Source organism: Nilaparvata lugens, chromosome 1, assembly GCF_014356525.2.
Source record: "Nilaparvata lugens isolate BPH chromosome 1, ASM1435652v1, whole genome shotgun sequence".
Classification (NCBI taxonomy): Eukaryota; Metazoa; Arthropoda; class Insecta; order Hemiptera; family Delphacidae; genus Nilaparvata; species Nilaparvata lugens.
The window spans coordinates 8773569-8785969 of NC_052504.1; the positions used below are offsets into that span (position 1 = coordinate 8773569).

At 32.0% G+C, this 12401-nt stretch overlaps 1 protein-coding gene across 4 annotated transcripts in view; it reads left to right on the top strand.

Moving 5' to 3' along the window:
• LOC111063403 (progestin and adipoQ receptor family member 4-like) overlaps positions 1–12401 on the top strand; it is a 34592-nt gene that overhangs the window by 7572 nt on the left and 14619 nt on the right. For all 4 annotated transcript variants that reach the window (XR_005571459.1, XR_005571460.1, XR_005571461.1 and 1 more), the window contains exon 2: positions 11244–11468. Coding sequence is in view for 1 of the 4 variants with exons in the window: in XM_039429543.1 (XP_039285477.1) it covers positions 11244–11468 (225 nt within the window). In the remaining 3 variants the exon portion in view is untranslated. The remainder of the gene's footprint in view (positions 1–11243; positions 11469–12401) is intronic.

Below are 12401 nucleotides of genomic sequence, written 5' to 3' on the forward strand. Positions count from 1 at the left end.
GTCTTAATGTAACATCAGCATACTATGAGTATAAATAAGGTTGTTATTTCTCCTCTTCTAATAAAGTAGATTTTATTTAATCAGCAATTTTATAGATTATTCGAAGTATTGGTTTCTCCTACACAGGATCAATCTAGTAAAAATGAATTGAAATTGATTTTATTTGCCATAACAATTTACAATCATTACTTATATTAGAAATATAATAGATACTATAAATAATGCATAATTTTGTAAGTATGTAGTTGACCGAGCGAAGTGAGGTCTAAGATTCAAGTCGACGGTTTGGCATTTCTCTTTATGTTTAAATGTTTATATGTTGCGCATTTACGGCGAAACGCGGTACCTAATAGATTTCCATGAAATTTGACAGGTAGGACTATGTTCCTTTTTTAAATGGCGCGTTGACGTATATATTCAAGGTTTTTGGGAATTTTGCATTTCAAGGATAATATAAAAGGAAAAATGAGCCTCCTTCATATGCCACTATTAGAGTAAAAATCAGACTATAGAATTATTCATCATAAATCAGCTGTCGAGTGGATTATAAATTGCATGCCATGACGCATGCGATTCAATATCTCAATGTAACTTGGTAAAAAACCAGCAGCTGTGTAGACTATTAATTGCATGCCTCATTGAATGCAATTTTTATGCACTATTAAATTAATAAACTATTGATTGCGTGCAATAACGTATGAAATTAATAACTAAAATAACATAGTATTGTCTCTCGAACTTTCTCTGCTTTGAACTCGGGCTGTCCTATTGCCAGTATGTCTTGAAGGAGATTAGCTTTTGATGTTAGCATTTTTGATACACCAACCCCAACAGCCATTAGCCGTTTTCACACCGATATCTCGCCGACACGACAGGCTGCGGTTTATAACTGCGCGAGGTCCACTGTTTACAGAACTACTTAATAAATAGATTTATATAAAAACATATTAAAGAATATTTAAAGATATGGAATTACTCCACTTAGCAAAATGTAACTGTACAGTAACCAATATCATAGAGACAATATAGTCGTATTAACTTTTTGGTTACTGTACTCTCAATTATCAAGAAATAAAAACGAAAAATCGTAGTACCAATATTTCTTTACCCATAACATGTTTCAACAGTCATTTTCAAGTGAGTTAGTGTAGGCCTACACAATAAAGTATTTAACTTTCAAATTAATTATGACGGCATTCTATTGAAATTATTAAATACGAGTGATCAAGATCGAAAAATCGAGTGAAAAATCGTTTTTCTATCTGAATAAATATTATTGAGACAACATTCAAAAATCGAAACAGTTGAGCAATCTAAATTTTTGAACAATAATTGTAGTAAGCCTACATTTAAAGAAGTTGCTTAATCAAACAAAACGTATGACAGAAAACTTTTCATCAAATTGAAGAATTTATAATAATTAATGACCACAGTTAACCTATTTTAAATAACTTATACCATAATATTATTACTTTATAGAAGATGCATACCGTAACACAATGTACCGGCATCGTTATCATCGTTAAATTATAGATATAAAGATAATGATAAAATATTGCTCAAACATTTTGGTGAAGCCTTTTGAACGTGTAAAGCATTGCATTTCATAATCCAATTTACGGTACGACTATATGAAGTCTCATGAATGCCTTGCACTTGACGTTACCCGCAGCTTGCACTTATTTGCTTACGATTGAAAGTTGAATACATTTTTTTCACACTAGGAGTTACTCGGGAAGTTTAAGTGATGGATTTAAAATATACAGAGTGTTCTGAAAAAATGTGACCATAAGTCAGGGCGTGATTCCTCACATCAAAAGAAGAAAAAACTTCCATTTTATTAATATAGGTCCGAAAATGATTGGTTACCAAGTTATACAGGGTGGAAGATTCGTCTAAATTTCTGTGCCCCTGCTGAAACGAAGCCCTACGGGTATTTGTTGGCTATTAATTAATTTATGTAAAATTTAGCGTACTCTATGTAAAATGAACTTAAAAAAATTAATAAAACCGTTTCCATACCAGTAGCTACAGTAATTTTCAAGATATGTGACGAAATACGCGAAACTTGGTCCCGAAAAACAAGTTCTTTCAAGGTTTGAAGCAAATTTACTATGTTAAATGTACAATACACACAAAATATGATTTCACAGAACTTGTAGGAAATTTAATTTCGAAGAGAAAGATCTAGAATAAGTCTATAATAGACAAACGCAACCTTGAAAAAATAATCCTACATAAACATACAAAACGCATGAAAAATAGAGAGCTTAACAGATTTTGTCTATCTTTCATGCGTTTTGTATAGAATTAAGGATTATTTTTTTAAGGTTGCGTTTGTCTATTATATAGAGGTTTCGGCAGGGGAAATTAATTCTTCCACCCTGTATAATTTGGTAACGAAGCATTTTCAGACCTATGTTAATTAGAACTTTTTTTCTTCTTTTGATGAGAGGAATTACGCCCTGACGTATGGGCACCTTTTTCAGAATACTCTGTATACTAAGCCTACTGATTGCTTTCATTTGATACTGAGATGAATCATAATAAATAGGCTTCTACTGTGTATTTATGAGCATTTAAATATCTACAAAATAGTGTGTATATATTATTTATGTTATTCTGTGTATTTATGAGCATTTAAATATCAACACAATTGGATCAATTATATAATCTCGTTGGTGATAGCAAATCTGCGTAACCCCCTAACATTTCTCACAATCTCTTCTCGCAAACAAAAGTCACATATAGTGGTAAGGGGAGCCAGCGAATTGATTTTGGCTCGCTGCAACCCCTACTATGTATACAGTAACTAAACTACCCCAACTCGTACCCTCGTACCACCTTCTAACCCCATTTTATCGCCATTCTCTTCTTTCTCCTGAGGTTGCTTCCATCTTTCCTGTGTTTATACTCTATCATTATTTTTTATTTTTCTAGCTTCCCTACGTTTTTTATGCATTACTTTTGCATACAAGCCGATGTCACAATAATTGTCTTGTAATCGCTTTCCATTCATTCCACTAGTTTCCCTTTCAGTCTAGTGAACTCTGACTCCCTCGCTAGCTCTCTATCTGTCTTTGTTTCCCCTGTTTTGCATTTTCTTATCCTCTCTAATTGTTGTAAATCCCCTGTGACACATTCATTTTTATGAGCATGTAACACGCATTTTCATCTCAATCCCTTTTTGTTGGTACTTATTTCCTACATTTTCTCAATTCACATGGACGATGGACTTTATTGATTCATACAATTAGTACATCATGAAAGTGATAGGGAGAAAAAAAATAAGGTAACCTCTCCCAAATTTAGATAATGTTACACGTAGTACGAAATAGGTTAAGCCTTGTAGTTGTTAATTACACAAAATTTTCAGTCCTTAATTATTGCTAATTGGATTGGTTGCTTTCTTCTGAGTGTTTTTCATTATTAACATAAATAATGACCGCTATATTCAGTATTGCGAAATAATATGCTATTATTATTATTATTGCATCTCTGTTACCCTCTGTTACCCTGTAGAAGAGGAGAGTGCTGATATATCAATAGGCCTATAATATATAATAATATCATTGCATGGCATTCAATTGTAGAAAGTGAAGAATCTACTCCTTAAAATTCCACTTTATCGAACATTGATATTCCTACGATTACTAAAATAAAATTCAGAATGATTCTTATAATTGACAATTTTCTTGTTAATCATAAAATAATTATGTAAATTTTCCAACATATCAATATAATATACAATAATATCATTGTATGGCATTCAATTGAAGAAAGTGAAGAATCCACTCCTCAAAATTAAACTTTATCGACCATTATTGATACCTACGATTCCTAAAATAAAATTCAGAATGATTCTTATAATCGACAACTTTCTTGTTAATTATAAAATAATTATGTAAATTTTCAAACTTGAAGGAAAAACTACTGATAAGGCGAGAAAATTATTTTTACAAGAGAGGACTCTGACCGGGAGAGGTAAACTAAAGGATACTCCTTGTACTATTTCTCTCCCAAATTTAGATCACATTTTGAAAGTTCGAAATAAGGTTATGATTTCAGTTTTAATATGATAACTAATCAACAATAATTCTTTTATTTATCAAAAAATTATCATGTAAGTCTGTCAACTTGAAGGAAAAACTAATAATAAGATAATAATTAGGATCAGCACGAGAAAAGAAGAAAAATGTCTGTTACAAAAGTCCAGTGAACTATGTCGTGTCTGCAATATGAGATTGTTTTCCATGTGCAATTCTAGATCACGTTAGGTACTGTGTAGGCTACTTAAATCTTTGACAACAACAATCATGGCCCTTCTAGACATGAATAAGGTCGATGTTGTGAGTTGGGGAATGGAAGAGCTATAAATATGCAGCACACCATCTGAATCACCTGTCAAATGGCTTCAATACTATTACCTTTTTCTCCTGCAAGCTATAATGGAATGAGTTGGATATGCTATATCATGTGGGTGGTAGTCGATGGAAATTTGACGGCTATACTCTCTGAAAATGTATTAAAGAGATGACTATATTTGCAATATCAGGTTAAACTCATTAGAGCTGAGTATCATCTAACTACATGTCTATACATAGACAAATTAGGCTTTTTAGGATTATATTGGAAGAAAATTGATATTTATCTGTTAATAGGGTATACCATATCCTTCGATCAGTATTCTAAGTACCGTATATTTTGGGTAGGCCAAGGCTTGTAGGATCATATTGGAAGAAAATTAAAATTTATTTGATAATAGGGTACCATATATTCTTCAATCAGCATTCTACATAATATATTGTGGGTTAATTGGAAAAGAGAGCTCCTATTGCCTCAAAATATCGCTCACAACAGTTGAAATAAAGTAATATATTAAAAAATAAATATATTTCATCGATCTATATCTATCCATATACTGTATATGTATTCGATATAGTTTATTCTATGACAACATATTCAGCAGCTTTTACAATATTCAACATGACCAGCTATATAAAGCAAGTATTAATTAATAAATAATTAAATCGCTTTTTGCTTTTAGAAAAAACGACTAGCAGTCAGATATTTTACAATAAATGAATTAATCACTCACTGTGACAACGAGATCTTTCGGCAGTTCCGCCATCTTCTTGGTTGTAGAGAAGATATTGTAAAATATCTGACTGCTAGTCGTTTTTTCTAAAAGCAAAAAGTGATTTAATAATAAGCAGTTCGTGATGGAAAACAACATTGAAGAATAAATAATTATTCTAATCAGATTAATAAAATTCATGAATTAGACTGTGCTTAATAATAGAGTATAAGCTTAAATACCACCAACAATATTAATATTCTACAGTCTTATATGATATTCTCTAATATGGACTTTCCTCAGTTTTGAATAAAATAATATTGTAAATCACTGATGTAGCCTACTCAAAAATTAAAACAACCACACAACACCCTGATGGCGAATCTTGATTGTCTAGCATTTCCTCAGTTTTAAAAATATATTGTAGGTTAAATCATGAATGTAATAAATTGCATCAACTACATAATACTCTGTAACTTTGATGACAAATCTTGATTGATTTATTTCATGTATGTAATTCAAAACCATTCTCGGACGAATCCGTGACTGAAGATTTAGATTGTGATTTAAAACTAGCACCAAGAAAGCGGAGCTTTCTCAAGTTATACTAGCATATCGATTCTCTCACCTGCTCGCATGAGTCTGCTGTAGCTGTCCCCCCTTCATAGTCTGCCAGTCCGCGCCCCCAACCCCAAATTGTTTCACGCCATACAGCGGAGAGTTTTCACCCCTTTCCGCTCCCCTAAGCATACTGCAAAACCACTTCAACACGTCTTCGCACTTAACTCGCAATTGATCTCTCTCTACAAACAGAAACAGACCATAAAAATTTGAGAAATATTGCTTGATATCATCAATATAACGTTCCTGATTTCTGTAATATGCTTAATTATTATAAAGCGATAATTTTCATGATTATAAAACAATATATTATATTGTTTTTGAGCACATATCATGTTGTAGGCCTATTGTTTTAAGAAGCTGGTATATTGTATCAAGTTTTCAACTCATGAATTGAATAATTGCCTTTATTAAAGGGCGGAGTTAGGACTCTAGGTCTTCTCTGCCGTACAATCCTTAAGGATGTACAAAGGCTAAAAATGAACTTCCTACTGGTGATATTTTTCAAAGTTTTTCGATTTGTATATCATCAAACTATCAAAACGAAAAAGTTTTCTCTGGAAAACATTTTTTTTCCGAACATTACTTTTTGAGATATGAGCGCCTAAAGATTAAATTTTCGGGAAAGACATTTCAAATTCGGTAAGAGATAAATCCATGAGATTTGAAGGATACATTCTTCATGGTATTGTTGATCTAGTAAAACAAATTTTCTGAAAACATCAATTTTTGAGAAAGTTATTCAAATGACCAAAAATAACTCAACTAGAAGCTATTTTTGGTAAATTGAATAGCCTTCTCAAAAATTGATATTTCAAGAAAATTTTTGTTTTACTAGATCAACAATACCATGAAGAATCTATTCTCTAAATCTCATGGATTTATCTTTCACCGAATTTGAAATGTTCTGTCCCAAAAATTAAAACTTCAGGCTCATATCTCAAAAAGTAATGATCGGGGAAGAAAATTTCATTTTGATAGTTTTATGATATAAAAATCGAAAAACTTCGAAAAATATCACCAGTAGAAAGTTTATTTTTAGCCTTTGCACAGCCTTAAGTTCTGAGTCTGAGTCTTATGAATAATAACACCTTATCTGATAGATAAGACGATTAATCAAACTACACACTTTATGTAATAAATAGGACGATTAATCAAACTACAACATCATAAAATGTATAATCATGTTCTCTTATCATTCTCAGTCCAATTGCCATAGGCCTACAATTAATATTTGAAGTATGAGGGGTGTGGTGATTCAGGAATAATACTGTATCAGCTCTACTACTGACGTACTGAGAACTAGAGAAGAGAATATGGTACTGAAAATTTGATGAATTTTTTTATATGAATGGAACTTGGTCCCCTCAAGAATTGCTTTCATTCCAATTATTACTCAGAGGTTGACTAGAAGACTTGACGCGAAACCTCTACCATAAATAATGGTGATTCTGTCAGGTTTATATAATTCATTTAAAAATTAATATATGGTATCATGAAATAATCTGGTCAACTCAGTTTTTATTCTAAACAACATAATTTATAAGAAAACCAGCATTACGTATCTCTAGACAAAGAGGTGAATATTATGGGTTACAGACTCTGTTTTTATTATAATCTCCCCAATTTCAGCTATATAGCACTGGTAAAGCACCTCTGGACATGGGTTACAGAAAAGAAAAGAATGTGTTATATATTATGATGCAGTTATTTATGATGATGATACGTAATGAAACATAAAATTTGATGATGATGAAGCATAAAATTTGAAAATATATATTCAAGTTCCCCAAGAATAAAAATAAAGTACATACAAGTACGGGAGTCTATACAGCTTGTTTTCAAGAAATTAGACCTAGCTCTGCCTATCTTTTCCAGAATACAATATTGTCATTAACAGTTCTGGTTTGTTTTAGTAAATCTAAAACCACAGAATTACAAAATTATTATAGGAGTTTTCTCTGCTAAAACTTAAAAAAATCAACTATTTTTTCAATTTCTTAATATTTGTTTTTAGGTTTAATCGACCATGTTTTATGACTCTATTATTTTTAGAAAATTTTTTGATCATCAGGGTAAAGGGTGCGTAATTTCACAGGAATTTGTTAGATATTATAACCCAAATCATTCGTGACAATGAATCTGGTGCAATTCCTTACAAATGCATGCGCTACTCTACATGGTGAAAGATAAGTCTTGGTTGAGTGAGAATGCAACGACACGAGTTCCAGATTAAATTCATTGGGTGAAGCACTTTGAATGCTGGGAGGGAGACAAGTCGGCGGAATGTGAATTCTCAGCAGAATAACAGAGAGGGTTGGTTGCTGATGCTTATCGCCCCCCCCCTTTTCAGTTACATATGCACTTGTAATTGGAATACGCTCCGCTGGCCACACAATCATTGCCTCAGAATAATATTCAACACACATTCTCAGCTATTCGAAATTAGGACAGATTAAGCAAGTTGTATGTAGAACAAACCAAGGATTAAAAGGATGTGTTTCACGTGCGGAAAAAGGAGCGGAGCAGAATTTTAATCTAGACAAGCTTTACAAGAATGTGTTTAAACCTGACAAAGACAGATAAACGTATATTCGTATACTACTTATTACATAATCAGCAGTAGAATTATAGTAGAATGGATAATAGTAAAAAACTATCATTCATTATTTGTAGCGCTCTCGAACATAACGTCAATCGTCAACACACTGAATCCATTCCCTGAAGATGGACATAAAATCAGAAAGCGCTCCATATGATGATTGATAGTTTCTTACCATTATTTACTGAACATTTAGGCTGTTATGTCGTTGTGAAAAAGTTCAAAGTGATCCATTTAAAAGCAAACTAAAATATTTTTTATGATGCGTTTCCTATATGCGATTTTTTTTATGGGATTATTTGAAATCCCTGGTTTATGTCGATCGTTCACGGACCTCAAGAACAACATTCGTGACGCCATTGCCAACATATACTGATTGATATACTGCAACGAGTGGATACAAATTTATTTAATCTTATTTTTACAGCATGACAATACAAGACAAGAAACACAATAATTCCCTCTACAACTACAGTAAAAGCGTTCAAAATAAACAATATATTGATTGAAATTCAAAGTTATTTATTTGATATAATAGTGCAATGAATGATATAGGCCTATTTTCAATAGAAATAAAGCACAATAATAATAATGAATCCTATTATATGTATAAAAATGAAACTTTGTTTATCAAAATAACACATATAGAGGTGCTGCCTGCAAAACCAAAGTTTGCTTGTTTTTAGCCAGCGAGTTCAATAAAAAAATTCAACACAAGAATTCTATTACCGTATACAGAAATAGATGAATGAAATAAATTTAAATGAATATATTCATAAATACAAATAAAAATAAACAAAATACTAATGACAAATATGTATAAAAATGAAACTTTGTTCATCAAAATAACACATATAGAGGTGCTGCCTGCAAAACCGAAGTTTGCTTGTTTTCAGCCAGCGAGTTCAATAAAAAAATTCAACACAAGAATTCTATTACCGTATACAGAAATAAATGAATGAAATAAATTTAAATGAATATATTTATAAATACAAATAAAAATAAACAAAATACTAATATATTTATAAATACAAATAAAAATAAACAAAATACTAATGACAAATATGTATAAAAATGAAACTTTGTTCATCAAAATAACACATATAGAGGTGCTGCCTGCAAAACCGAAGTTTGCTTGTTTTCAGCCAGCGAGTTCAATAAAAAAATTCAACACAAGAATTCTATTACCGTAAACAGAAATAGATGAATGAAATAAATTTAAATGAATATATTTATAAATACAAATAAAAATAAACAAAATACTAATATATTTATAAATACAAATTAGTATATTTCGCACCTAGAGCAGAAAATGAGATTTTTCCAGCTCGAAATCGGGTTTCAAGTCCGAGGCCGTAGGCCGAGGACTAGAAAAGATTGAGAGCTGGAAAAACATTTTTGCCCGTGGTGCGAACGATATTTTTCGCCACACTACAGGTATTGCTGACAAAATAAATAAAGAATACAAAATAAAGAATACTCGTTAAGCTATCGTACCTATCTCTTGATTTTAGTGGTAGAAGATTTGCAGTCAGGATTTCAGATTCTTTTAAAATTTCACTTGGAATACCACAGTCATCTTCAAGCATTTTTGAAAATTCGGAATGCACTAATCAACAATAAATAATTGAATAAAACTGGTTGCGAAGCGAATTAGTTTGATTCGAAACTGGAACTAAAATCATGGCGACTTCAGCTTATTATGAAAGTGGACACTCGCCCGATCTAGCGGATGACTTATTAATAATAATTAGCGCGTTGTTTCCAGCCATAAGCGGCTGGAAAGAGACAACTTTCTGGCCTAGACCGGAAAAGAAACCCTTTTCTGACGTCGTCTGCAAACAAGGTCTTTCAGATCTACGTAGGGACTGGAAAACAGCTGCTTTCTGTGCAGTGTGGCGAAAAAAAATAAACAAAATACTAATGACAAATATGTATAAAAATGAAACTTTGTTCATCAAAATAACACATATAGAGGTGCTGCCTGCAAAACCGAAGTTTGCTTGTTTTCAGCCAGCGAGTTCAATAAAAAAATTCAACACAAGAATTCTATTACCGTAAACAGAAATTATGAATGAAATAAATTTAAATGAATATATTTATAAATACAAATAAAAATAAACAAAATACTAATGACAAATATGTATAAAAATGAAACTTTGTTCATCAAAATAACACATATAGAGGTGCTGCCTGCAAAACCGAAGTTTGCTTGTTTTCAGCCAGTGAGTTCAATAAAAAAATTCAACACAAGAATTCTATTACCGTATACAGAAATAGATGAATGAAATAAATTTAAATGAATAAATTTATAAATACAAATAAAAATAAACAAAATACACTATTAAAATAACACTAATTCAAAATGTGTAATGTACATTATAATACGGCTAAAACTATGAATAAATAAATTAAATGAATGAAAATGAATATACACTTATGAATGCAAATAAAAATAAACAAAATACTAATCAAAATGTGTAATTTGTATTATAATATGGACATAGTAGGCCATTATTGAATGATGATTTTATTTCACGGCTAAAACGATGAATAGGCTATTTGAAATATATCTTGAAAATAACAAATTGAGAAAATAGTATTTACAATAAATGCAATTTACCTACAGGCCACCTACAGAAGAGGACTCTTCTAAACAAGGTCTGCGACATTTGAGGACTAAGACCGTAGAGAACTCCTGGTTAAGAGTCCTCAAATGTCACCTGCGCCAGGCGACAGTTGAAGACTCTTTAATTTTTGTACAGGCCCGTAGGTTTTGTATAGTATAGGTTTTGTATTTTTGTATAGGAAGGTTATTTAATCAGTCAATTGCTTATGTGAGCACATTTTCTCCGGCAAATAGTCATGTTGGTTCTGATCATTGTGATATGTTTTGATGTTTTGTGATTTCTTGAATGATTGATGGTTGTGACGTTGCGACAGGTGTGCCAATCGTGTGCATCCTGGTGGTGGTGCCGTGCATCCTGCCGTGGGAGGAGCTGTCGCCGACGTCCCGGTTCCTGGCGTGGTGCCACGTGGCCGGCTCGGTGGCGCCCTGGGTGGGCAGCTTCATCTACCACCTCTTCATGAACCTCCACTTCGGCCCCAACTTCTACAACCTCCTGCTGCAGGTCGACATGCTCGGCATCTGGATCAGCCAGAGCTTTGGTCAGTCACCAACTCAACACCTCAGTGTTTTCATTCACAGAAATATACTCTGCATAGAAATGGTGACATATCCTATCATACAAACGCAAATTTATGGATTCGATCTTATGCCCGGTTCTACCAAGCTCGGTCAAGACATGGCCAAGCCGTGTTCGCCTTAAGACTGTACAAAGGCTAAAAATAAACTTTTTACTCGTGGTATTTTTCAAAGTTTTTTGATTTGTAAATCATCAAGCTATCAAAATTAAAAAGTTTTCTCAGGAAAACATTTTTTCGATCATTACGTTTTGAGATATGAGCGCCTAAAGTTTTAATTTTTGTGCCAGAACATTTCAAGCTCGGTAAAAGATAAATCCATGAGATTTAGAAGATAGATGGCATTGTTGATCTAGAAAAACAAAAATTTTCTGAAAATATCAATTTTTGAAAAAGTTTAATAAAACAATTTTTTTTGAAAATATCAATTTTCTAAAAAGTTATTCAATTTACCGAAAATAACTCAGCCAAAAGTTATTTTTGGTCATTTTTAGTAAATTGAATAACTTTCTCAGAAAATGACATTTTCAGAAAATTTTTGTTTTATTAGATCAACAATACCATGAAGAATCTATCCTTAAAATCTGATGGTTTTATCTTTCACCGAACTTGAAATGTTCTGGCAAAAAAATTTAAACTTTAGGCACTCATATCTCAAAAATTTATGATCGGAAAAAATGTTTTCCTGAGAAAAAATTTTAATTTTGATAGCTTGATGATATACAAATCAAAAAACTTTGAAAAATACCACGAGTAAAAAGTTTATTTTTAGCCTTTGTACAGCCTTAAGACGAACAAACATAGCAACAGACGGATGTATTCGGACATACACGGAGGAAATTTCCCTCCCCAGGTTGAAGACACACTGTGTGTGTTCGTCTTTACAATTTTGCAAGG